We start from the raw sequence: 25,284 nt of genomic DNA, 5'->3' as shown, positions 1-25,284 counted from the left end.
TTCATTACTTCAGTTCCACTTGTACATATTGATCATATTCCTTTGTATAATTACTGGTGTATGAGTTGTTGGTAAGTGAGATGATCATTTTTGTTGCGTTTGCTCATATTACTGCATGTTTAAACTGTGGTGACATTAAATTGCTTTTTTTGGCTGTTGAGTTATGCAGTATGGAAATTACACATTAAACTGGATGTTAATACAACAAACTAGTGGATGAATTGTAAGACAAATGTCAATTGATTCACTTTAACATGAGGATCCAAAATGTCCACTAGATGGCATAACATATCATTGAACTCACTGCAATAAAGTACTGATCACACAGTTCAAGGAACTAACCTTTGGCGTCATAAAAAGCACAGTTTATATCATTTATCTGTTTATCTATTTAAATAGCAGCAATCTTTGCATTTATCTACATAAAATATGATTTCAAACAGGGCAATTTGTGTAAAACATTTATTTTATAGAGCTTCACCACACAAAAGCTCACTTCTCTTAAGTTTTTATGATTCCTAGAAGGATTAGAAGTGTGAATGTTGAAATGTCTACAATAAAGAAGTAGATTGAGTGTACACCTGATAAGAGTTTTGCACCAAATACTGTGCAGCTAGTTATACTGTTGTTTATTTAATAAGCCGCAGCTGTGTTTTTTTGAGTTGGAGACCACAAGTGGTCACTGAGAAGAAATTAAAGACGTACATGCATGATGACTGCACAGGCTGGTGTCAGTCAAATTCCTGCACACATACTTGTGTCATAACCTTTCCCGTCTGACACAACACACCGTCTCAGAAACTGGACATGATGAACGTCTGACACAGGAAGTGCGGGGTGATTATCACTTGTGTGACTTATCTGATAGATCAAAGGTCAAGACGCACCCAGAATCTCAAGTATGTTCTTAAATGAAGGAACACATACACACTATGTTTATCTAAATGGGAGCATACCATTCAACCGTTCACACTTAGACTGTTTTTAAATTAAGTGAATGATAAACACTACAGACTATGAATAAGCTTTAAGGAAATAAGCATTGCTTTTTTTGAAAGATTGTGTTCCTGCTATTTTTTTCCTCAGATGAATTTTCAAATCATTTTGTAAATATATTTAACAGGATTTCCACTTACAAACATAGATTACTTTTGAATAAAATAAAAAGGGGTTTTAAAATATTAAATATTAAAAACAGTTTATATTTACAATGAGAATTTCCAGAATTTTTTTATTTCCAGGTATCACAAAATGTAATTTTTTATTATATATATATATATATATATATATATTCTGAAAAAAGTAAAAAAAAAACTGCAACTCCATTATTTTTTAAAGATTTTATTTTATGTGATGTTTCCAGGCCTGTAAATCACAATATATATATATATATATATATATATATATATATATATATATATATATATATATATATATATATATGTATGTATATATATGTATATATATATATATATATATCCTGTTTCTTCACTTTCTAATTATATGCTAAGTTATATAACACTTCTGAATTACTCAGAGAATAAATAGTGGCATAATTATACTAAACGTACCTGTTCTTTTGATGACATCACATGGACTGCACGCCAAGACAACATCCGTCAAACTTGAGTGTGTGAAGCCGTTCTCATGCGTGCGCGCCGCCGCTAAAGAGCCCAGCGTGCGCGCTCCCCAGCGACTTGCCCCCTCCCCTGTATTTCAACATTGTAGTCAAGTTGTCCACCCCACCGCACGCCCACAACCATCTTTTCCGAGTGTGTTCAGAACATGGTGGTGGTGCTGGAGAACGCAGCGCCCGGCTAAGCGCCAAGCATCGGTGTTTAACTCCAACCTGAAGCCGTCCGGCTCTCACGACACCGCCGTTCCCTTCAACAGGCTCGTGCAGACGGGGAGGAGAACCGAGAGCGAACGGAAGAGGACGCAACGCGACACAGCTGCGGTGCCTTCGCCTGGCATGAGCTTGCCCGTGAAAAAAAGCGGACTTGAACGGAGTTTTGGAGGAATGCTAAACGGACAAAGTGGGGATTAAAGAGGCGGATAACGCTGGAGCGTTGGCGTGGGATTTCAAGCAATGGAGTGTGAGCGCTCATTCTTTCTCTGAACTCCACGAGTGTTGAACTGGCAGCCCGATCAAACGACTTGAGGCCTGGGGGAGAGGAAAAACTTTCGTCTTCGTTCTGAACACTTTGCATTGAAATGATCTGAGATTACCTCCAAGCAACTGGCTAAAAGGGATTACACACAAACAGGGACACACTTTTCCCTCAGCACACTTCGACTTGTCAGAGTGCCTCGATGTCATCAGTATTTTCTTCTTCTTGGAAGTTGAATCACAAGTATTATTCGTCTTCTGGAGTTGGCAGATATGCACAGCCGCGTTGCACCCTCCCGCGAACGGCTGATGTCATCTGAAGTTGTCACGACGTCAACTTGAGCTTGGAAGTGCTTTAATGCGCTTTGAAAGCTGGAATATTCACGGTTGACATCCGGAGTGGGTGTTCAGGAAAGGACGGGGCTCCTCCATGGGAATAGGCCGTCTTCTGACCCTCGACGGGGCAGAAGTGGGGCAGTAACGGGATCTGCCTTGAGTTTTGACCGAAAAAACACTGGCAGCTTTTATGTCTTACCGTCAGGCGTTTATTTTTCCTCAGTTTGCGCAATACAAGGACGATTCTTGCCTCTTCCTAATGCCAGAACCTAAGGGAATACATCGTTAGATGTTTTTGAATCAGTTCTCTGAGTTTTTTGACCGTTTAAAGGGAGAAGTGGCGCATTTCAAAAGTTTTCTCTCAGAAACTGGCGCCTTTTTTTAACAGCTAATACTTTTAAACAGCAACCGTTACGGTTGGTGTTTGCTGACTTTAAACTGACATTTTAGACCGAAACCGAATACAAGAAATGTGTAAAATCTGGCATTTGGAAATATGAAATATAAACTCGCATTACCTTTGCATGTCATTTGGAAAAGGAAAGAAAATTCAAACATTGTCGAGCATTGGAGAGGGTGTTTGAGGGACAGTGTTGACTGGATTAAAAAACTCATTTGATAGCGTTTCAGAACACCCTGCCTAAATTAACCAACCTGTTTTAACGATACGTACTTGCTCCTGTGGTGTTGAATTCATATTTAAAACGATGTGCTCTAAAAATCAGGATCGAGCGGATGACAGTGCGTCAGTCTCGGCCGCGCGTACGGAGCAAAAGTACACACATGCGCGCTCACGCGCCACTGAGCCATAGAATATAATGGAATCCGAGTGCTGACGTAATCCCAGCACGGATAAGGAACTGCTCAAGAGTCCAAGACGGTCCATCTTCATAAGTGAATGCACTTGGAATTTACTTCTCGCTGGACTCTTTTTCAAATAGAAACTGTGCTTTTTGTACTCATTCGAATCAAGTGCCACTTCCTCTGTACTGTCAGCGGTAGGTGATATGTGATAATTAAAAGTCAATTGTTGTCTCATCGCCATGGCATTGCCAGAGCGGCACCAGCCACTGCACAAGACGGAGGTGAGGTGCGATAGCGAAGGTGGAGCTGTTACGGTGAGGATAACCGACAGCCGTAATCAACAGGTGGGTCCAGATAAAGAGCGTGACCCGGTCGACATGGGCTCCTCCAAGCCTTGCAAATACAGTATCTCGTCAAGCTGCAGCTCAGGGGAGTTGGGTGTTCCCAGGGCTGTGATGACTCATCTGAGCAGTCCGAGGAGAGTGCCGCCGCTGTTCGAGAGGTCTGCTGCGCAGTGCTGGGACCCCAAGTTTGACTCTTCCATCTTGGAGGAGGCGTGCAGGGAGCGTTGCTTCCCACAGATGCAGAGAAGATTCCGCTACATCCTGTTTTACCTGGCCACCGCTGCGCTTCTGTGGGGGATATACTTCGGGATCAATAGCACCAGGTGTGACCCTACAAACTTCCTGGTCCCCACAGCGGGATTTCTTGTACTGTGCCTACTCCTCCTCTGGTTTACGTTTTCAAGGCCATATTCGCGTTTCTACAACCACACGTCTTTTCTACTTACAGTGATCATGTTTGGGATCACCTTGGCGCCTCAAACCCAAACTGCTCACTTTGCCCATTTTGATGTCCAAAAACCAGGCAATCAGTCACTACTACCTATGTCTCAAAATGCTCCATGCATATCACCCGTTGGGACATTCTCCCTCTGTATGGAGGTGCTGCTTTTGTTGTACAGTGTGTTGCATTTGCCCCTGTACATGTCGGTGCTTCTCGGCCTGCTGTATTCTGTCCTCTATGAGGCTTTAGGCTGGCTGCACCTTGCCCAAATGGTCGATAGCTACATAGAGTCAGAAAGGTCGGACTTGAGCTGGCTCGGCCCCGGTAAAGTCCTGCTGCACCTGTGCGCGCATATCATCGGCATCCAAATATTCATCATGTCCGAAGTGCGCTCTCGGAGTACCTTTCTCAAGGTAGGTCAGGCGATCATGCACGGGAAGGATCTAGAGGTCGAGAAGGCGCTGAAGGAGCGGATGATCCACTCCGTGATGCCGCGGCTGGTGGCGGACGAGCTCATGAAGCAAGGAGACGAGGAAAGCGAGAGCTCTGGGAAGCGATACAGCGCAGGTACCTGCTCCGTCGGCACCACATCTGCCGCGACCTCGTCCAGCCCCAAAAGCAACAAACGTAAGAAAAACTCTATCCCTCGCGGACAAATCATCTTCAGGCCCTTCAACATGAAGCGCATGGAGCGGGTGAGCATCCTCTTCGCTGACATCGTGGGATTCACCAAAATGAGTGCCAATAAGTCCGCCCCTGCACTGGTAGGACTGCTAAACGACCTCTTCGGTCGCTTCGACCGTCTTTGTGAGTTGACCCGCTGCGAGAAGATCAGCACTCTAGGAGATTGCTATTATTGTGTGGCGGGCTGCCCTGAGCCGCGTGCCGATCACGCGTACTGCTGTGTGGAAATGGGGCTCGGGATGATCCAGGCCATCGAGCAGTTCTGCCAGGAGACGTTGGAGACCGTGGACATGCGTGTCGGCGTGCACACCGGCACCGTGCTCTGCGGCATTCTGGGAATGAAGCGCTTCAAGTTTGACGTTTGGTCCAATGATGTCAATTTGGCTAATCTCATGGAACAACTCGGTGTGGCGGGAAAGGTGCACTTGTCGGAAGTCACAGCAAGTTTTCTGGATGACCGTTACGAGAGGGAGGATGGACGAGTGATGGAACGTGTCGGGCACAGTGTTATTGATCAGCTGAAAGGTAAGACACAAGAATAATATCTTTTATTAATTTAGTACTGACCTTAATAAGATATTTCACATGAAAGAGGTTTACATATAGTACACAAGAGAAAATAACAGTTTTACATACCCTTGATTCTTAATACTGTGTTGATCCACAGCTGTTTTTTTTGGTTGGTGATAGTTGTTCATGAGTTCCTTGTTTGTCCTGAACAGTTAATGTGCCTGCTGTTCTTGAGAAAAATCCTTCAGGTCCCACAAATTCTTTGGTTTTCCAGTATTTTTGTGTATTTGAACCCTTTCCAGCAATGACTGTATGATTTTGAGATCCATCCTTTCACACTGAGGACAACTAAGGCACTCATATGCAACTATTACAGAAGATTCAAATGCTCACTGATGCTTTAGAGGGAACAATGATGCATTTTGAGCCATATGAGCCACAGGTAATACTTGCATGTTTCCTAGAAGACAAAATAAGTGAAATTTACCCTGATCTTCAAAAAGTTTTCACCCCCCAGCTCTTAATTTCCTTCTGAAGCATCAGTGAGCATTTTAACCTTTTGTAATAGTGGCAAATGAGTCCCTCAGTTGTTCTCAGTGTGAAAAGATGGATCTCAAAATCATACAGTCATTGTTGGAAAGGGTTCAAATACATAAAAATACTGAAACAGCAAAGAAGTTGTGGGACCTGAAGGATTTGTCTGAAGAACAGCAGGCAGTTTAACTGTTTAGAAGGACAACTAGGGGACTCATTAACGACTTTCAGGTGTGGGTCATTCAGGTAACAAGACAATATTAAGAATCAAGCGCATGTAAACACTTACACAGGGTTATTATTTTTTTTCCTGTGGACTATATGTAAACATCTTCAACGTGAAATATCTTATTCAGGTCAGTCCTGAATAAAAAAAAAAAAAAAATAACATGCTAACATTTTTTTTATGATCCCTCTTATTTTGCTCAAATAATTAACATGTTGCAGATTCTGCAAGGTGTTTGTAAACTTTTGATCTCAACTGTACATGAGCTCTACAAAACATGATAATCATGTTGTCCAGTGTGATTTCAAAATTGATCCAAAGACCCATCTTGTGCTTCAATGAAAGCAAAAGCATGTGACATGAGGTCACAAATTTGCTTAAATATCCCAAATTTTTGTTTACACTTCCTTTGCATTTTTTTAATCTTAAAGCTGTTTGTCTTTCAGGCTTAAATTTCCTTGATTTTTTTTTTTTTTTTTTTTTTTTTCAGTGTCAAACTTTTGGACTCCACTATATGTCAGTTATGTACTTAAGCTTACACCGATATGGCATGTAGCCATGTGCATTTGTGGTGTTTCTGACCTTTTACTGACTACTGTTAGCAAGCTTTGAAGTGATGATGGTCAAGATGCAGAAAGATGATAGTGTTTTATTGTGCACCCTATAGTCATGTCCTTTCAGGACACTGTACAAAGGGCTGCAACTCTTCTATGCTTTTATTGCACTCTCATATAATATCGTTAGTAATTTAAACTACCAGTCAAAAGCTTTTGAACAGTAAGACTTTTAATGTGCTGTTATTTAATGCAAAGTACAGCATAGACAGTAAAATTGTGAAATATTTTTACTATTTAAAATAACTGCTTTCTATTTGAATATATTTTAAAATGTAATTTATTCCTGTGATTTCAAAACTGAATTTTTAGCATCATTACTCCAGTCACATGATCCTTTAGAAAACATTCTAATATCACGATTTGCTGCTCAGAAAAACAGCATTTACTTAATTACTTTTCATCACTTTTAGTCAATTTAAGGTATCCTTGCTAAAAAAAATAAATAAAAATATATACTGACTTCAAGGTTTTTTTTAATGGTATAGTGTAAAATGTTACAAAAGCTTTTTATTTCAGATAAATGCTGATCTTTGAATCTTTCTCTTCATCAAAGAATCCTGAAAAAATGTACTAAACTGTTTTAAATATTGATAAAATGAACAGCAAATCAGCATATTATGATGATTTTTGAAAAATCATGTGAGATCGAAGACTGGAGTAATGATGCTGAAAATGTAGTTTTGATCACAGGAATAAATGACATTTTAATATATATTCAAATAAAGAGTAGCTATTTTAAATAGTAAAAATATTTCACAATATTACTGCTTTTGCTGTATTTTGGAAAAAACCCCCACTAAAAATCTGACTGTTCAAAGACTTTTGACTGGTAGTGTAACTATTGAAAAACTGAAAAATGCTGTTTGTTTTTAACATTTTCTGCAGTCTAAATCCATGTCCTTGCAGGACCCTGTATAAAGAGCTTTAACCACAGTCCAAAATTAACACCCGCCAAGTGCCAAATGCTAAAAAAAAAAAGGAGCTTTGTTGCATAATTAAATCCAGTTTGGTTTTATTAGGGAACTGCAGTGCAATTACCTGAAATTGTAAGAACAAACATGAACATAAATTAGAGTTTGTAATAAATACCCCATCAATTTTTTGACCCTGCCTTCAGATCTTTTTCACGCTTACTGCTCCCTCGTATAATCTCGTTTGTATCTCAACCGTAGACTCGCTGTGTCATTTGAAGGCTCGTTGTTGTTGTTCATCTGTAGCTCTATTGTATTGCTGTTGTAGCTCTTTTATTGTGGCCTCCCTTTGACACAGTCGCCACACATTCACGCTTCTGCTTTCTCAATAGCATCAGTGCTTATATATGAACAGCCGCATCCAACAGAGCTGTTGATTTAAAGTTGTAGTGACAGACACAAGCAGAGGTCTCTGTTTTTTTCCTTTCTCCTCATCCTTAAGCCTCTGTCCTGCCCGTGTCCTTAATCTGAACCCTGATTTTGTTCCCGAACTGAACCTCTCGGGATCTCCTCTCTCTTTATCGGCTATATTACTTCAGGCGTCCTCTTGTCAGTCAGAGATAGGTGGCGGCTATAGCAATTAGACTTGCGGCGGTGAATCATGACGGTGTTTGTAAACCTTTATGGTGTACAAAACCGGTCTTGTATTTGTTACAGCATGTTTAGATTTTGTTTGGTTAAGAGTCGGTGGAGAATTATTCAAATTTGTTGAAGCCCATTCCAGTTCAGGCTCCTAGTAGTCCGTAAAGTTGTAATGAAGTAAAGCTGACGATCCGAGTGGTGAACCGGACAGTCTCGCAAATGGCCCTTTGCCCTGGTGGCAGTCTTGTCACCCTGAGTGACCGTCTGACTCCGGTGGGTGGATGGGTGCGAACAATGGCACACGCTAGTAGCCCAGATGTGTGAGAGATGCGTCACTGTCTGTCTCACCGCGAGCGTTTCTATTTCGAGCGTTTTCCCTGGTCGGTACCTGGCTGTGGTCTGACCCTGCTGTACACCCTTAGTGTGTGTTCGGTTTTTAGACTAGACACAAGCTATAAAAGTAACTTTTTGTATGTGCTAGGGTTAGAACCCTAGAAAAAATGTGTATATATAATTATATACATTTTATATATAATTATTATTATTATTATTATTATTATTATTATTATTATTATATATTTTATATATAATAATAATAATAGTAATTATTATTAATGTTAATATTATTGCTGTAGTTGTTGCCTTTTTATTTTTTTCACAATCACTCAGGCTTGTCAAATTGCCAACTGTCATAGAGAATGAATAACTTCCAGCCATTTTGTTACTGAGAATCGATGTCTGTGTGACTCTGACCCAAATTTAATAACATCCAAGACGTTGAGAGCATTATGTATGTATTTGATGTCGCATATTATTAAAATGAACAGCAGCGTAAAAGTTTGGGGTTGGTACAATTATTTTAAATAAATTTTAGAGTTTATGTTTAACAAAGCTGCATTTATGTGAAAAAATGCAGTAAAAAAGTAATATTATGATAATTATTATAATTTAAAACAACTTTTCTTTAAATACACTACCAGTCAAAAGTTTTTACATTTTTAATTTTTTTTTTTTAATTTTTTTTTTTTTTTTTTAAAGAAGTACTTCTGCTCACCAAGGCTGTATTTATTTGATCCAAAGTATAGCAGAAACTGTAATGTATTTTTTAAATGTTTACTATTTGAATATATAATATAATATAATATAATATAATATAATAAATATGTATATGTGTGTGTGTGTGTATATATATACGTATATATATATATATATATATATATATATATGTGTGTGTGTGTGTGTATATATATTTTGAATATATATGAATATATTTTAAAATTTAATTTATTCCAGTGATTTCAAAGTTGAATTTTTAGCATCGTCACTCCAGTCACATGATCCTTCAGAAATCATACTAATGTTCTGATTTATTGCTCAAAAAATTATTATTATTATTATTATTATTATTATTATTATTATGTTGAAAACAGCTGAGTAGATTTTTTTTCATGTTTCTTTGAATAGAAAATTCAGAAAAACAGCATTTATCTGAAATAGAAATAGTTTGTAACATTTGAAATGCCTGTCACTTCTGATCAATTTAAAGCCTTGCTAAATAAAAGTATTATTTCTATAATTAATAAATAAAATAAATAAATAAACTCTGGTATAGTGTATAATGTTACAACAGCTTTTTATTTCAGATCTTTGGATGTTTCTATCCTGACAGAATCCTGATAGAAAATGTACTTGACTGTTTTAAATATTGATAATAATGATGAAATGTTTTTTAAACATCAGATCAGCATATTAGAATGATTTCTGAAGGATCGTGTGACACTGAACGCTGGAGAAATGATGCTGAAAATTTAGCTTTGATCACAGAAATAAATTTCTTTGTATAATATATATTTAAATAGAAAACAGTTATTTTAAAAAGTGAAAATACAGTTTTTGCTGTATTTTGGATCAAATAAATGCAGGCTTCGTTAGTAGAAGAGACTTCTTTAAAAACCATTAAAAACCTTACTGTTCAAAAACTTTTGACTGGTAGTGTATATATTGTAAAATGTAAGTCCTGTAACGACAAAGCTGAATTTTCATCATTACTCCAGTCTTTAGTGTCACATGGTCATTCAGAAATCATTCTAATATGCTGATTTGCTGTTTAAATAAAGATTTATTATTAATTATCAATGTTGAGAACAGTTGTGCTGTGTAATTTTTCTTTGGTAGGATTTTTTTCTTTTTATATATATATAATATATAAACAATTTATTTAAAATAGAAATCACTTTTTCTCACTTTTCTTCAATTTAATGCATCCTTACTGAACAAAAGTATTAATTTCTTCAAAATTACAGACCCCAAGCTTTTGAATTGTAGCGTATGCTTTGCTTTGCATTTGTGTGCAGGTGCGCTTTAATATTTGCATGATGTGCGTAATTCAGCTAAAATCTGTTTTTGACCGCTGCGTTGCCACACTGTGAAACAAACAGAGCTGGTAAATTATCACTGCGGAACATTGAGTTTAATTACAAACTAATTATATTGGTGTTTATTTCCTCCCGCCTATTTCACTTTATACGAGGATCCTGCAGTCGACAGTAGCACCCAGCCCTAGTTGTCTAAAGTTGGTCTACCAAATCTCCTTCTGTTAGTGGTGGAGATGGCTGAGGAGGCTCCAAAATGTGTTCCCAGGGGCTTTGTGGGAAAATACAACAGTGCACTCTTAAAAGTAAAGGTTCCAAAAGAGTGTTTTTACAGTGATGCCATAGAAGAGCCATTTTTGGTTCCCCAAAGAACCTTTCAGTGAACACTTCTTAAAAGAACCATTTTGAACATTTTTAAAAATCTAAAGAACCTTTTCTGCATTTGAAAGGTTCTGTGGATGTTCAAGGTTCTTCTCAGAACTACTGATGCCAGTAAAGAACCTTTATTTTTAATAGTGTAGTAAGAATGACTAAGATGTATTTTAAGGGTGTTGACAGAGCCGGGTTTGAAATCGATCAAGAAATGCACAGCCACTGTTATTTTTCATGTTTAATTTTCGGTGATTTTATTGTGCTTTTTATTTGGCCGTTAAGTTAAGGACTACAAATCTTAAACATTTACTACTCTTTGTTGTCTTGCAAGTATGAAAGCATTAGGACACATATAAAAATGTTAGTTTTTACCCTGTACAGTCTGGCACGTGCTAAAAAAAGTATAACTTATCAATCAGATGACAGAAGGCATGTCGTAGATGGTGGACAACAGGTTTTTCGGCAAAGTTTTGATTATGTTGATAATTTAGAGGCCTTGGAAAGCATATCAAATATGATACAGTAAGCTTTATAGGGTTAAGAAATTACACTTGAATATTGAATATTTTCTGTGAATCAGTTCAAAGGCTCTGCTATTCAAAGATCAGTTTTATAAAATTACGGTTGAATCACTGTCACATGGAAAATTTTAACAATGTCTTTACCACCTTTCTGGGTCTTGAATGTGTCAGTTGCTTTGCTGTCTATGCAGGTTTAGAAAGCTCTTGGATTTCATCAGAAATATCTTAATTTGTGTTCTGAAAATGAACGACGGTCTTACGGTTTTGACATGAGGGTGAGTATTTAATGACAGAATTTTCATTTTTGGGTGAACTGTCTCTTTAAAAGACTCAGTTAAAGGTATAGTTCACCCCAAAAATCATTTACTCACCCTCAAGTTGTTCCAGACCTGTATGAGTTTCTTTCTTCTGTTGAAAACAAAAGAAGAATGTTAACCAGACAGTTGGCGGTAGCCATTGACTTAAAACATACTGTGGAAGTCAATGGCTACCGTCAACCGTTTTTTAATTTTTGGGTGAATTAGCCCCCCAAATACTAATTAATTATATATTTTAATTTCTAATTTCTAACACTGCCAATCCTTGCCTCTATTCTTTAAACTCATTTTTTTACCCATTTGTCAGCAAGATTTTAGTAGTTTTTGAAAATTTAGTGATTGAAAATGTTAGATCACTTATTCTTTTATACATTTTAATAAGGACTTGTCAGAATAAGAATATTGTTTAAGTTTCGCACAAATATATCTTAGTGCAATAGATATATTTGTGCAAAAATTAAACAATATTCTTTTTCTGACACATGCTTATTAAAATATATAAAAGAATACTAGAATTCTTTTAGTAGTTTTTGTATCCAAAACTACTAAAATCTTGCTAAAATTTGCTGACAAATATATTTAACTATTATATATTAATTATTAATTATTAATTATATAATTATATTATTAATTATATAAAACTTAGTAATTCTAGTATTCTTTTATATATTTTAATAAGCACATGTCAATATTTAAATGTTTAAAAATACATATATATATTTATGCAAAAATTAAACAATATACTTAATAACAAGTATTAGTTATTATTTATCTTCATATTTTTTACATTTCATACTATACAATTTCTTGCCTCAATTCTTTAAACCCAGTTTTTACCAATTTGTGACCCTGGACCACAAAACCAAGTCTTACCTGTCATAAGTAGCACGGGTATATTTGTAGCAATAGCCAACAATACATTGTATGGGTCAAAATGATTGATTTTTCTTTTATGCCAAAAATCATTAGGATATTAAGTAAAGATCATGTTCCATGAAGATATTTTGTAATTTTCCTACTGTAAATATATCAAAACTTAATTTTTGATTAGTAATATGCATTGCTAAGAATATTATTTGGACAACTTTAAGGCAATTTTTCTCAATATTTAGATTTTTTTTTTTTTTTTGCTCCCTCAGATTCCAGATTTTCAAATAGTTGTATCTCAACCAAATATTGTCCTATCCTAACAAACCACACATTAATGGAAAGCTTATTTATACAGATTTCAGGTGATGATATATAAATCTCAATTTCCAAAAAATGATGATTATGACTGTTTTTTTGGTCTAGGGTCACATTTGTCAGTAAGTTTTAACAAGATTTTAGTAGTTTTTGAAAATTTACTAATTGAAAATTTTGTATGATCACTTATTATTTTATATGTTTTAACAAGCACATGTCAGAATAATTATTTTGTGTAATTTTTGCCTAAATATGTGTTACACTGAATGACAGTGAAACATTATTTCACCCATATTTTCACCCATGCAAACATTATTTGAAACATTGAAGTAGATTTAACATAAATTTAATGTTTTCTATGTATAATAAAATCGCTTTCGTAAATTTAGTTTGACACCAAAATGGGACATCTCCCATGTATAGGTGTGTGTGTGAGAGACCCTGGACCACAAAACAAGTCATAAGGGTACATTTTTTGAAAATCAGAATAAATAAGCTTTCCATTGATGTATGATTTGTTTGAAAATCTGGAATCTGAGGGTGCAAAAAAATCAGAATATTGAGAAAATCACCTTTAAAGTTGTCAAATGAAGTTCTTGGCAATGCATATTACCAATCGAAAATTAAGTTTTGATATATTTGCAGTAGGAAATTTACAAAATATCTTGATGTAACATGCACTTAATATCCTAATGATTTTTGGCATATAAGAAAAATTGATCATTTTGAACCATACAGTGTATTTTTGGCTATTGGTACAAATATGCCCATGCAACTTAGGACTAATTTTATGACTAAATTTAGTTTATTTTGTTAGTTTATGTTATGTTTAGTGTGACCAGAGTATTTACAGTTTTCTACTTAACTGTTTGATCAAAATCATTGTTCCTCTGATTTAAAAAAAGATTTAAATGTATAATATATATCAGTTATCTTAAATGGCCAATATTGCAACGTATGTATTTTTTAAAGCTATATGAGCCAGCAGTATACTCCCAATGCGAGTTGTGTTGGTAAAGCAGATGGGAGTGTGTTCTTGCAGATAAGAAGCCCAACCCTGCTCACACACATGGACACACTCGTGCCAGAAGATATAGACGAGCTCTTTATTTGGGAAAGAAATTCCCTTCCTCCATTTAGTCGTGTAGACATGTGTAAACAGTCATAGTCACAGTGCATAGTTTTTGTGTCATGTACATATTTTCTCAGTATATATACACTGAGGGCACAGAGTTTAAGCTGGAGTGCGTTGAGCGCTAATGTCCTGGAGAGTCTATGTCGTCTGTCCTCATTCCTCTCTTTCTCACGCCGCACTTTAACTCTGAGGTCATGAGTCTGCTTGAGATGGACGGGTTTGTCCAGTCGGTCGAGAAACTTCAGCCACAAAACACATGTATGCGGGTGCAGATACACACAGCCGTGAGGCTTTAGACTTCTGTCTTTCAACATCCATTATGTCTTGGTTGTGATTTACGAGGCGTGAAAGACATTTTTGACGTGAATTTGAAATCGCTAAAGAGGCGCACAAGTAAACACCACTGGTTTGTCTTTGCCAAAAAGAGTTTGTTCTATGTATAGAAGTCATTTGGAATGGAAAACTAGCTTGCTGTATACTGCCAGCTGTTTTTTTAAATATATTTTTAGGCTTTTTCGCCTTTATTTAGAGAGGAAAGTAGGAGGGCAGACAAAACCATGAGAGAGGAGAGAAGGCAAATGGACCGGGACAAGATGTAGAGCTGGGCCTAAAATTGCACTTTTCTTCTTTTTTTTTGACTACGTGACCTTATTATATTGTAGTGAGTGGGATTCCAATGTGATCTTTGCAAGTTCAGGCTTTTTTGTTGCTCAAGCTATAGAGCAAGATGCAAGCAACACCACGGTCATAGGTTCGATTTCTGGTGAAAGCAAGAACTGATAAAAAATATGTACCTTGATTGCAATGTAAGTCGCTTTAGATAAAAGCATAAATGTGATGTAAAGCGAAGCACAAAATTAGATTACAATTCAAATTTTGTTCAAAACCAGCCAAGTAATATCTTAGCATCAGCGTTATTTTTGTGTTATGTACTGTTGTATTTATAATTATTTTAAATTGACGTTTATATATTTTATTTTCTATTTTAATTTTAGTTTAAGTTTTACTAATTGTAAGACTTACCATTTCTATTTCTACTTAGTATTTACTCTTTTCGTATTTCCACTTAAACTTATTTTATTTCGGTTAGTTTCCAAAGTTACATTTCTAAATTTCATTTAATATTTACATATTTTATTTCAGATTTTTCAGTTAATGAAAACAATATTTAATAGTTATAGGCCAGATTTACTAACAGCTTGCGCCAGAGCAAACTGTCTTTTGGCGCTGAAAAAGCTACTGCCAGGATTTATTAAAGATGTTCAAAAAGTTTGGGTTTTTTTTTTTTTTTTTTTTTCCATTTGTTAAAGCAAAGTGCCAAATGAACTGATTCGCTACAATAAATAATAAAAAAAAACTGTTCATCTATGTAGTATGTAGCATTAGCATAAAGTATTTAGCATTTTTAGTATGTTTCACATTTGCGAAAATCACAGAATTGATCCACAAATCCTGTTTTTTTTTCGCACCATTACTTAGAAATGACTTTTTAAATTTGATTTGTTAAAACCAAGTGCCAAATGAACAGATTTCTTGCAATAACTTTTTTAGCATGTAGTATTTTTAGTATGTTTCGCATTCACAAAAAAATCACAGAATCAATCCACAAATCAATTTATCGTCGCACCTCTACTTATGAGTAACTTTTTTTTTATTGATTTGTTGAAACAAAGTGCCAAATTAACAGATTTGTTGCATTAAAAAACTACACTAACATTTTTTTAGCATGTAGTATTTTTGTTTTGCATTTGTAAAAATTGCAGAATCAATCCACAAATTGATCCGTCGCACCCCTACTTATGAGTGACTTTTATTTTTTATTGATTTGTTGAAACAGAGTGCCAAATGAACAGATTTGCTAAAATAAAACAAACTTCACTAACACTTTTTTTAGTACGTAGCATTTGTAGTATGTTTCGCATTTGCGAAAATCACAGAATTGATCCACAACTCGTTTTTTGTCGCACCCCAACTTATGAGTAACTTTTTTTTTAAAATTGATTTGTTAAAACAAAGTGCCAAATGAGCAGATTTGCTGCAATAAAAACTACACTAGCACTGTTTTTTTTTTTAGCCTGTAGCATTTTTAGTATGTTTCACATTCGCAAAAATCGCAGAATCAATCCACAAATCTATTTACTGTCGCACCTTTACTCAGCAGTTACCAGAATTCTTGCACATTTGATTTTTAAAATGGTTACATCGTTTATGATTCAAATGTAACAACCACCTCGTAATTTTACGTTTACGTGACAAAGTTGTCGCAGTTAAGAGATGCGCAAACGCTTTGAGAGTCGGTTCAACCAATCAGCATCGAAGAACCTGTTCATAAAAAGAATTTGTTTACAAACCAAACATTATCGCAGGAAGCCTCAACGGGTCCAACCCAATCTAATGGCAATTTGTACATATTTTACAAGGTGAGGTCGTCTAAATTTGTACGATTTTTGCTAAATCGCACATGTTCCCCAACTCGTATGAATTCGTACAAATGATCTGCCCCTAACCCCGTCCCTAAAAATACACAAAGTACAAAATCGTAAGGTTTTATGAATTCGTACGAATTAGCCACCTCGTAAAATACGCACAAATTGTTCGTGAAATAGCGTTGACGGTTTTCATTCTTTGATTTTTAATTGTTCAAAACATTCTTAGAAAAATTGGTTTACGCAAAAATTGTTTTACGAACTACAGAAATGGCGTATCGTGCTTGTGGTTTATGACTGAAGCCCTTTAGGTTTTATAATGTGCTTTTAAGGCTGAAGTGATCATGTATATGTGGTTGAATATTTGTGGCTGAAATCCAGTTATTTCAGTGGGGATCCACACAGTCTAGATTTTCATGTGAGAGTGAAAAAATTCTCAGCGTAAATTTCACAACGGGTTTGACCAACACAAAGCTGCTTCTACAGAGAATAGACTATTGATCTTTTTTGCCCACAAAATCTCACATTTTCACCTACATCTGTCTTCTGTAGAAAGCTCTTCAAACTCTCGGCTTGGAGACGTTTCACTGTTGCTGTAAATTCAGAGTCAGCTTTGTAAACTTCTGTGTCAACTTCTGTCAGCCGGTAAACTTGAAGAGATACACAAACACACCCCTGATGTTTTAAGATTCCCGTCTGCCTTGAGCTAAAGCTCTCGACTGCTGTTTCGAGTAACAGTCTTGTCAGGTGATGTCATGACCTGTTCTTGACTAATCTAAAAAATCTTCCTCTTTTTCTGGAGAATCATGCCCTGGCATGTCTACGAACTCATGCTCTGAAACCGATGGCATATTTGAGCCCCAGACGTTTTTCGTTTTTCCTTTCTTTTTCTGTGTTTCTCTAACACTCAGCTTTTACTTCACCACAGCACTGTGAGTGACTCTGTGTGTGTGTTGACACAGCTGGTTGGTTTTGTGTGTTTGCCAGGCTTTGGCCTTGCAATGCTTGCGAACAGGTCAGGGAATTACTTTGATAAGACACCTTCCTGTAGCCAGAGGTCAGAGTCATGTTGTGTGTGTGCGTGTGAAAGTGTGTGTTACGGAGCATGCGCTGTGAGAGAGTCCTGTACTAAATGATCCTATAAAGGATAAATTCAGGGTAGAATGGGGTCTGCTGCAGTACATAGTGCTGTACACTTACTTTTATGTTTATGTTAAAGACATGTCATGTATTATAATTATTAAGTATATATTAAATATGCATCTATCTGCATATGTTACTATAAATGTTTTTTTCTTATCTTTTCCTATTATATTATTTATTATGTTTTATTTTACTTGTATATTTCTTTTTTTTTTTTTTGTCTATGTTAAAGATATGCATTTTATTATAATTACAAAAAATATATCTTTAACATCACTGGCTTGGATAAAAATAGCTGTAGTCAATAAAAAAAGAAAGGTGTCACACCACAGCTCCATGTAGAAATTTTAAGATTTTTATTAGATTTAGATATTTATAAATGTATATTGTATACTATAAATGGTATATTTTACTTAACTTTTTAGAATTACATTTAGTTATTACTAATTTGCATTTTTTTAATTTGTATATAATTTACTTAAACATAGATTTGCATTTTTGTCATTCATATTTTTTTTTTACGTGTAATGTTCTTTTATTTTATTTTTTATACATTTTGCCTAAACATTTCCACAATTATATTTTGTGTAATTTGTTTACTTTTATTTAATTGTACTTTAAACTTTTAGAATTACATTTTGTCATTTATTTGTTTATTAAATTTTATTTGTATATATTTTACCTAAACCCTTTTAGAATAACATTTTATTTTATTTTATTTTATTTTTTATTTTATTTTATTTGTATATATTTTACTAAGCTATTTAATTGTACTTGAACTTTTACAAGTACATTTTGTGTATTTATTTATTTATTTTTCATTTATATATGTTACCTAAACTTTTAGAATAACATTTTATTTTATTTTATTTTATTTGTATATATTTTGCTTACTTAATTGTACTTAAACTTTTACAAGTACTTTTTTTGTATTTATTTATTTGCTTTATTTTATTTCTATATATTTTACCGAAACCTTTTCGGAATAACATTGTTTTTTTGTTTTTTTTATTTAATTTTATTTTACTTTTTATTTGTATATGTATTTATGTAAACATTTCAAAATTACATTTTGTGTAATTCATTTAATTTTTATTTATTGTACTTAAACGTTTAATTCATTACATTTTATTTTTATTATTAAATTTTACTTTTACTTATACATTTTTACAATGATATTTTGTGTAATTCATTTAATTTTTTTTTTTTTAACTTTTAGAATTATGTTTCATTTTATAATTCATTGATGTGTAATACAAGTAATACATTTGTTTTATTTTTTATTTTGAGCAGGGTTTTGCTTAGTCCATAGTAATTATAATTAGCTTCATATAAAAACAGTGGTGTATCCCCATATAGATGGCTAGTTAATCATGTCTCTCTGTGTGCTGTCTCAGTATTTATTTTCGTAATGGATGCATTACGCATTTGCTACTACAGGACGTTGACTCAGACTGTAGGATCACTAATCTCTCCACACACACACATTGTGACCTTCAGTGAGAGTTGCATGACATGCGTTGCACGTTTGCACGTCAACACACCTGCCCACATACGCAGGGCTGTAGCATCAGATCTGGTATGGCAGATTCCCAGCCATGACACACAAAGCCGTGTGTGAGCGTGTTTTTAAAAGCAAGGACAAAAGCAAGTGCCGTGGGATCACACGCACATAGATGTGCATGCATACATGGGATAGGGATGGTTAACTGCAGTGCATTGTGGGAAGGTGGCACTGCTTTCCCACAGATGATGTTTTGTAAGGCAACTTGGAGAGCAGAATTGGATGTTGAAATCTGCAACTTGAACTATTTTACATTTGAGTTTGAGCTTAGATTTGTTTAAGTTGAATTTGAGGTTGAGTTTGAGATTGAATTTGAGTTTGTTTGAATTAGAATTTGAGCTTGAGCTTGAGTTTGAATTTGAGCTTGAGTTTAAGTTTGAATTTAAGTTTAAATTTGAGTTTGAGTTATTTAAATTTGAGTTGTGTAAGTTAAAGTTTGAATTTGAGCTTGAGCTTGAGTTTGAATTTATTTGAATTGAAGTTTAAGTTTGAGTTGGAATTAATTTTTGAGCTGTTTGAGTTTTAAATTTAAATTAAAATTTGAGTTGAGTTTAAGTTTGAATGAGTTAGAATTTGAGTTTTATTTTGAGTTTGAGTTTTATCAATTATTATTTATTACCTTTTATTTGTATCTGTTTGAGTTTGTTTGAATTTTAGCTATAGGTTGAGTTTGAGTACGAGTTTAAGTTTAAGTTTGAATTTGAGTTTAAATTTGAAATTGAGCTTGGGTTTGAGTATGAACTTGAGTTATTTGAATTTGAGCTTGAGTTTAAATTTGAGCTTAAGATTTAGTGTGATTGAGCTTGAGTTTGAGTATGAGCTTGAGTTATTTGAGTTTGAACTTGAGATTTAGCTTGAGTTGGAGCTTGAGTTTGAGTCAGTTTGAGTATGAACTTGAGTTATTTGAATCTGAGTTTGAATGAAATTGAGTTTAAATTTGAGTTGGAATTTGAATTGAGTTGTTTGAGTTTAAGTTAGAATTTGAGTTTGATTTTGGGTTTGAGTTTTATCAGCTATTTATTATTACATTTTATTTGAATCTATTTGAGCTTGAATTTGAGCTTAAGCTTGAGTTTGAGTATGAGCTTGAGTTATTAGAATTTGAGTTTTAAGTTTGAATTTAAGTTGGAATTTGAATTTTGAGTTGTTTGAGTTTAAGTTAGAGTTTGATTTTAAGTTTGTTTTAGTTTTAGTTTGAATTAGAATTTACTGGCATATTTATTTTTAATTTTTTTGGTCTTATTTGTTTGTTACTCTTTTAGTAAGCTTTTTATAATAAAATATGTAGTCTGTAAATGTAAATAATTTTTTATTTGATTTTATAATAGGGTTTTAGCTTTATATAAAAACAGTAGAAGTGTACAGTCCTCGTTTGATTCAGTGATTTTAATGAAATGTTTGTTTTGCACAGTCCAAATTTTGGGAATAAAAGTGTTAAACAGCTGAGATTACTGAGATTTGAATGCAATATAAGTCACTTTGGCTAAAAGCATCTGCTAAATGCATACATGGAAATGTAAATTTGGTGTTGCACTTCTGCAGTTTCAGCTCTTGCTTTCAGAATGGCTTCTTGGGGTGCTTATCAGGTACTTTGTGTGTGTGTGTGTGTGTGTGTGTGTGTGTGTGTGTGTGTGAGAGAGAGAGGAAGAGAGAAATGAGACAGTAAGGCAGAATGCCCAATCATATAATTGGATGATAATGTGCTCTCAGGACAGGATACGGTTTAATGTATCAATGATTCAGCAAAGCATTGTGCCGTTATGTGCCTTTGTGTGCTTGTCCGAGGGAGAGAAAGTAAGTGTCTCATTCATTTTGGTCACTGTTCATCTGAGGGACATTGCTGTAGGTCCGTGTGTGTCAGTATGACGCAGCTCGCTCACCCTGTGCGTCATGCTGTGTGCTTGACACCAGAGAGAACGAGAGAGCGTGATTGAGCGAGATGGAAAAGAGAGAGGGACCCCCTTTGCACTCCCTGGCCTCATTTCAGTGTTGTAACCAAAACAACAGAGTTTTAGCGGAGGGAGAAAAGAGTAAGAGGTACCTGCAAACATTCAACCACAACAGCTTCTATAATATAAACAAAAATAAATCATGTCTTTGGCAATGTAGTTAACCCAAAAGTGAAAACTCTATCATTAATTACTCACCCTCATGTCGTTCCAAACCCGTAAGACCTTCATTCGACCTTTGAAACACAAATTAAGATATTTTTGATGAAGTCTGAGAGCTTTCTGACCCTGCATGGACAGCAACGCAACTGACACGTTCAAGGTCCAAAAAGGTAGTAAGGACGTCAATAAAATAGTCCATGTGACATCAGTGGTTCAGCTGTAATGAAGCTACGAGAATACTTATTGTCTGCAAGGAAAAACAAAAATAACTATTTTTTTTCAACAGTTTCTTCTCTTTCATTTCCGTCTTCGATGTTTTCACGTGAGTACCATGATGTATGCGACACAGGAGCCGGCATTCTGATGTAAAACGTCCATCTGTCTTAGTTCATTATCTGTATGTTCTGGTTCAAGTAAGGCTGGGCAAAAATTGCAAGTCATCCTCTGCCTGAATCTTCAGATATGTTTATGAAGTTTTCTGTGCAACGTGCATTGTTTGCAAGCAGAAAACAAGGTGTAGGGCATCAGGGTTCTACGTCAGAACACCGGCTTTTTAATGGAATTCTGTATTTTCCTCATCACGAAATTCATAAGCATATTTTATGTGTGATTGATCACACAAGACATTAAATTGACTGTCCTAGATTTAGTAAATTGTTCATTTGTACAGCACATTTGTTATTTCATAGCTTCTCTTGTCTTGTTTTTCACTGTCATTGCATCGGCAATACAAAACAAATTTGTCATTCCAATAAAGCTTTAAATTGAATTAAGCAAGAGAGAGAGAGAGAGAGAATAAGGGAGTGAGAAAGTGGGGAGGGTGGGATTTGAGCAGTATCCTTGGGCTCATCACTGTGTCCTAATATGGTGTCATCAGAAACCACACTGGACACACTCTCTCTATTTCTCTCCATCCTCTTCTGCTCGTCTCTTCATTCCCCGCCCATCTCTGAGAAAGCGAGACAAATGGAAACAGAATTATCAGCAGAACAGCAAGGACACAGTTCACAGAAGACACACATGCGGAAAGAGAGCTGGAGACAGGAAGTCAGAAAGAAGAAAGAACGGGGCTAATGGACGAGTGGAAAAGTCTGAGACACATTCATAAAGAGAAAACCAAAGATGAGCAAACAGGAAACAGCATGAAAACATTTGGCCTAGAGCCGACGAGCATCTTTCCATTCAGCTCAGAACGTGACGTTGTCAGGTTTTACGAGATAAACCCTAAAAAAATACCATCAGAAAGTCATTTAATGCTTCACACACTGACCTAGTCTATTCGATTTTATCATTTTATCAACTCTTTGCATCTTTTGTTCCTCTCAGCTCCCCTTCCCTCTGTTTTTGTCTGCACTATGGAGGTTGGCAGAACGAGTGGAAACATTGTGGTTAGCCAGGAGAGGAAGAGAGAGAGTGGGAGTAAGTTACTACCGTCTTTCAGAGGAAGAGACACATTGAGAGTAAGGGACAGGTCGTCCTTGCATTGCACTAATTAGCTTGTTAAATTTCCACTAGGTCTTGTCGTCAGCCAAAAGATATGTTATGGGACAAACCCAGGCGCTCTAAATGCGTAAAGTTGTCTCTTCTGGAGTTCAGGCAGGGCACGTGACCCAGCAGGGCAAAGTCCACAGTTGTTTGGGTCAAAGGTCATGTGACAGGAAGTGAATGCAGGGCAAGCCTGCTGCAGCCAGTTAACAGTACAGACCTCACTATTAAGACGCTTTTAAGTATTGCAGAAAAATCATACAATCTTTTAGATTTCAGAGCGTGCTTCCTAGGGTAAACTATTGCTCATGTTTAAGGCTTAGTAATAAACTTGGACTTTCCAGAAAATCCTGTAGATTTGCACAGATGGAAGAACCTGGGCCATGTCTAGGGACCAAAATATCACAGAGACTGGACTATTTATATAACTTTGACCTGGTAAGTCTCATTTTTTGGAGAGTCCCTGTTCTTCCTTTTTTCACTTCTGCAATGAATGGAGTAATACGAAACGATTGACTTTGGAGACTTTGGATGCTCATGAGGAATGTCACAGTCAGTCCATGTGAAGAGGCAGTCTCTCAATCTCTTTTACCTGACCTGCTGTGGGCATCTTGCCCTGACAAGACGTGGCTTATCTTTAGTCTTCCGTGGAAAAGCACACTAAAAACAGTGAAACGGTAATTGATAGCAGCTTGGAAGGGAGATAAGTGCACTTGGAGTAAAACATTAAACTGGTATATTAAAAAATTGTCAGAGTTAAATGGTGTTATATTCTACACTTGAAGTTCTCTTAGATTGTTTGTAACTCAGGATTTGTTCCACTGTAAACATCATTTAGATTTGCACGTCTACTTTTTGACCCTTTTGGAATCTCATTAGATAAGTCAGTGGTTTGCAACTCTGTACTGTGGGGCCCCAGAAACAGTAAACTTTTTGGATGTCTCTAATAAAAACATTTGACTCAAACCATCAGCTCATTAGTAGAGGTTCCAAGATTGATCGGATTAAGGAGACATCAAAAATGTGTACTGCTGGGAGGTCTCCAGAAAAAAGAGGTTGGGGGGCACTGAGGTAAGCAGTAGAGTGGCAAGTCATGCTCCTGGTGTCCTACCATCCTGCAGACTTCAGTTCCAACTGTGCTACTGAGTAATCCTGAACACCTTATTTAGTTGTTTTAGGTGTGTTTGGTTTAGGCTTAGGTTTAACTCGACAGGATGGTAGCCCTCCAGGAGCAGGGTTGGCCACCCCTGAGGTGAACCCTGTATCTGGAGGGTCACCATCCTACACATTTTAGTTCCAACTGTGGTACTGAGTGATCCTGAACACCTTAACTATGGTTCAGGTGAGATTGGTTTAGGTTGGAGCCTGACTCTGCAGGATGGTAGCCCTCCAGGAGCAGGGTTCACCACAGGGGTCACCAACCCTGCTTCTGGAGGACTACCATCCTGCAGAGTTGGAGCTTAACCTTTCAGGAGCAGGATTGGTGACCCCTGTGGTGAACCCTGCTCCTGGAGGGTCATCATCCTACAGATTTTAGTTCCAACTTTGCTACTGAGTAATCCTGAATACCTTGCTCAGCTAGTTCGGGTGTTTGGTTTAAGTTGAAGCTCAACTCTGCAGGATGGTAGCCCTCCAGGAGCAGGGTTGGTGACCCCTGTGGTGAGCCCTGCTCCTGGAGAGTCCCTGTCCTACAGATTTCAGTTTCAGCTCTGCTACTGAGTAATCCTGAGCACCTTAATTAGTTGGTTCAGGTGTGTTTGGTTTAGGTTGGAGCTTAACCCTTTAGGAGCAGGGTTAGCGACCCCCGAGGTGAACCCTGCTTCTAGAAGGTCACCATCCTACAGATTTCAGTTCCAACGTTGCTCACTGAGTAATCCTGAATACCTTGATCAGCTGGTTCAGGTGTGTTTGGTTTAAGCTGAAGCTCAACTCTGCAGGATGGTAGCCCACCAAGAGCAGGGTTGGCGACCCCTGTGGTGAGCCCTGCTCCTGGAGCATTTACCATCCTGCAGACTTAAGTTCCAACTGTGCAGCTGAGTAACCCTGAACACCTTGATTAGCTAGTTTAGGTGTGTTTACTTTGGGTTGTAGCTTAACCCTCCAGGAGCATGGCTGGTAATCCCTGTGGTGAACCCTGCTTCTGGAGTTTTACATTCCTACAGATTTTCGTTTATCCTTGCCCTGAACACCTGCCTGTAATCCTCAAGATCATTTGGTTTAGGTGAGTTTAATTGAGGTTCAAGCTAATCTCTGCAACAAGGTGACCTTCCGGGAGCAGATCTTGACCCCCTTGCCTCTGATAGTTGACCAGGTTTGGGTTGTGTAATCTGATTAGTATCTCATGTTGCCCTATTCTAGCTCTGACATATGTGATGATGAACCCTTGGTAGCCTTCACTTTTATTCCCACAAGTCTCCTGTTGTTCCTTCTTGACATTTTGTCTAGGTTAGAGGTGGTGAACGTCAGTCCCAGAGAGCCTACAGCCCTGCAGAC

At 36.4% G+C, this 25,284-nt stretch overlaps 1 protein-coding gene across 1 annotated transcript in view; it reads left to right on the top strand.

Annotated features, from left to right (window-relative positions):
• Positions 1-3,489: 3,489 nt before the first annotated feature.
• The window catches only part of adcy9 (adenylate cyclase 9), a 50,657-nt gene continuing 28,862 nt past the window's right edge, over positions 3,490-25,284 (top strand). The window contains exon 1 of the mRNA XM_051094518.1: positions 3,490-5,245. Coding sequence (XP_050950475.1) covers positions 3,490-5,245 — 1,756 coding nt within the window. The remainder of the gene's footprint in view (positions 5,246-25,284) is intronic.

This window comes from Labeo rohita, chromosome 22 (genome assembly GCF_022985175.1).
Source record: "Labeo rohita strain BAU-BD-2019 chromosome 22, IGBB_LRoh.1.0, whole genome shotgun sequence".
Taxonomy (NCBI): domain Eukaryota; kingdom Metazoa; phylum Chordata; class Actinopteri; order Cypriniformes; family Cyprinidae; genus Labeo; species Labeo rohita.
This window is presented reverse-complemented; position numbering and strand designations above follow the sequence as displayed.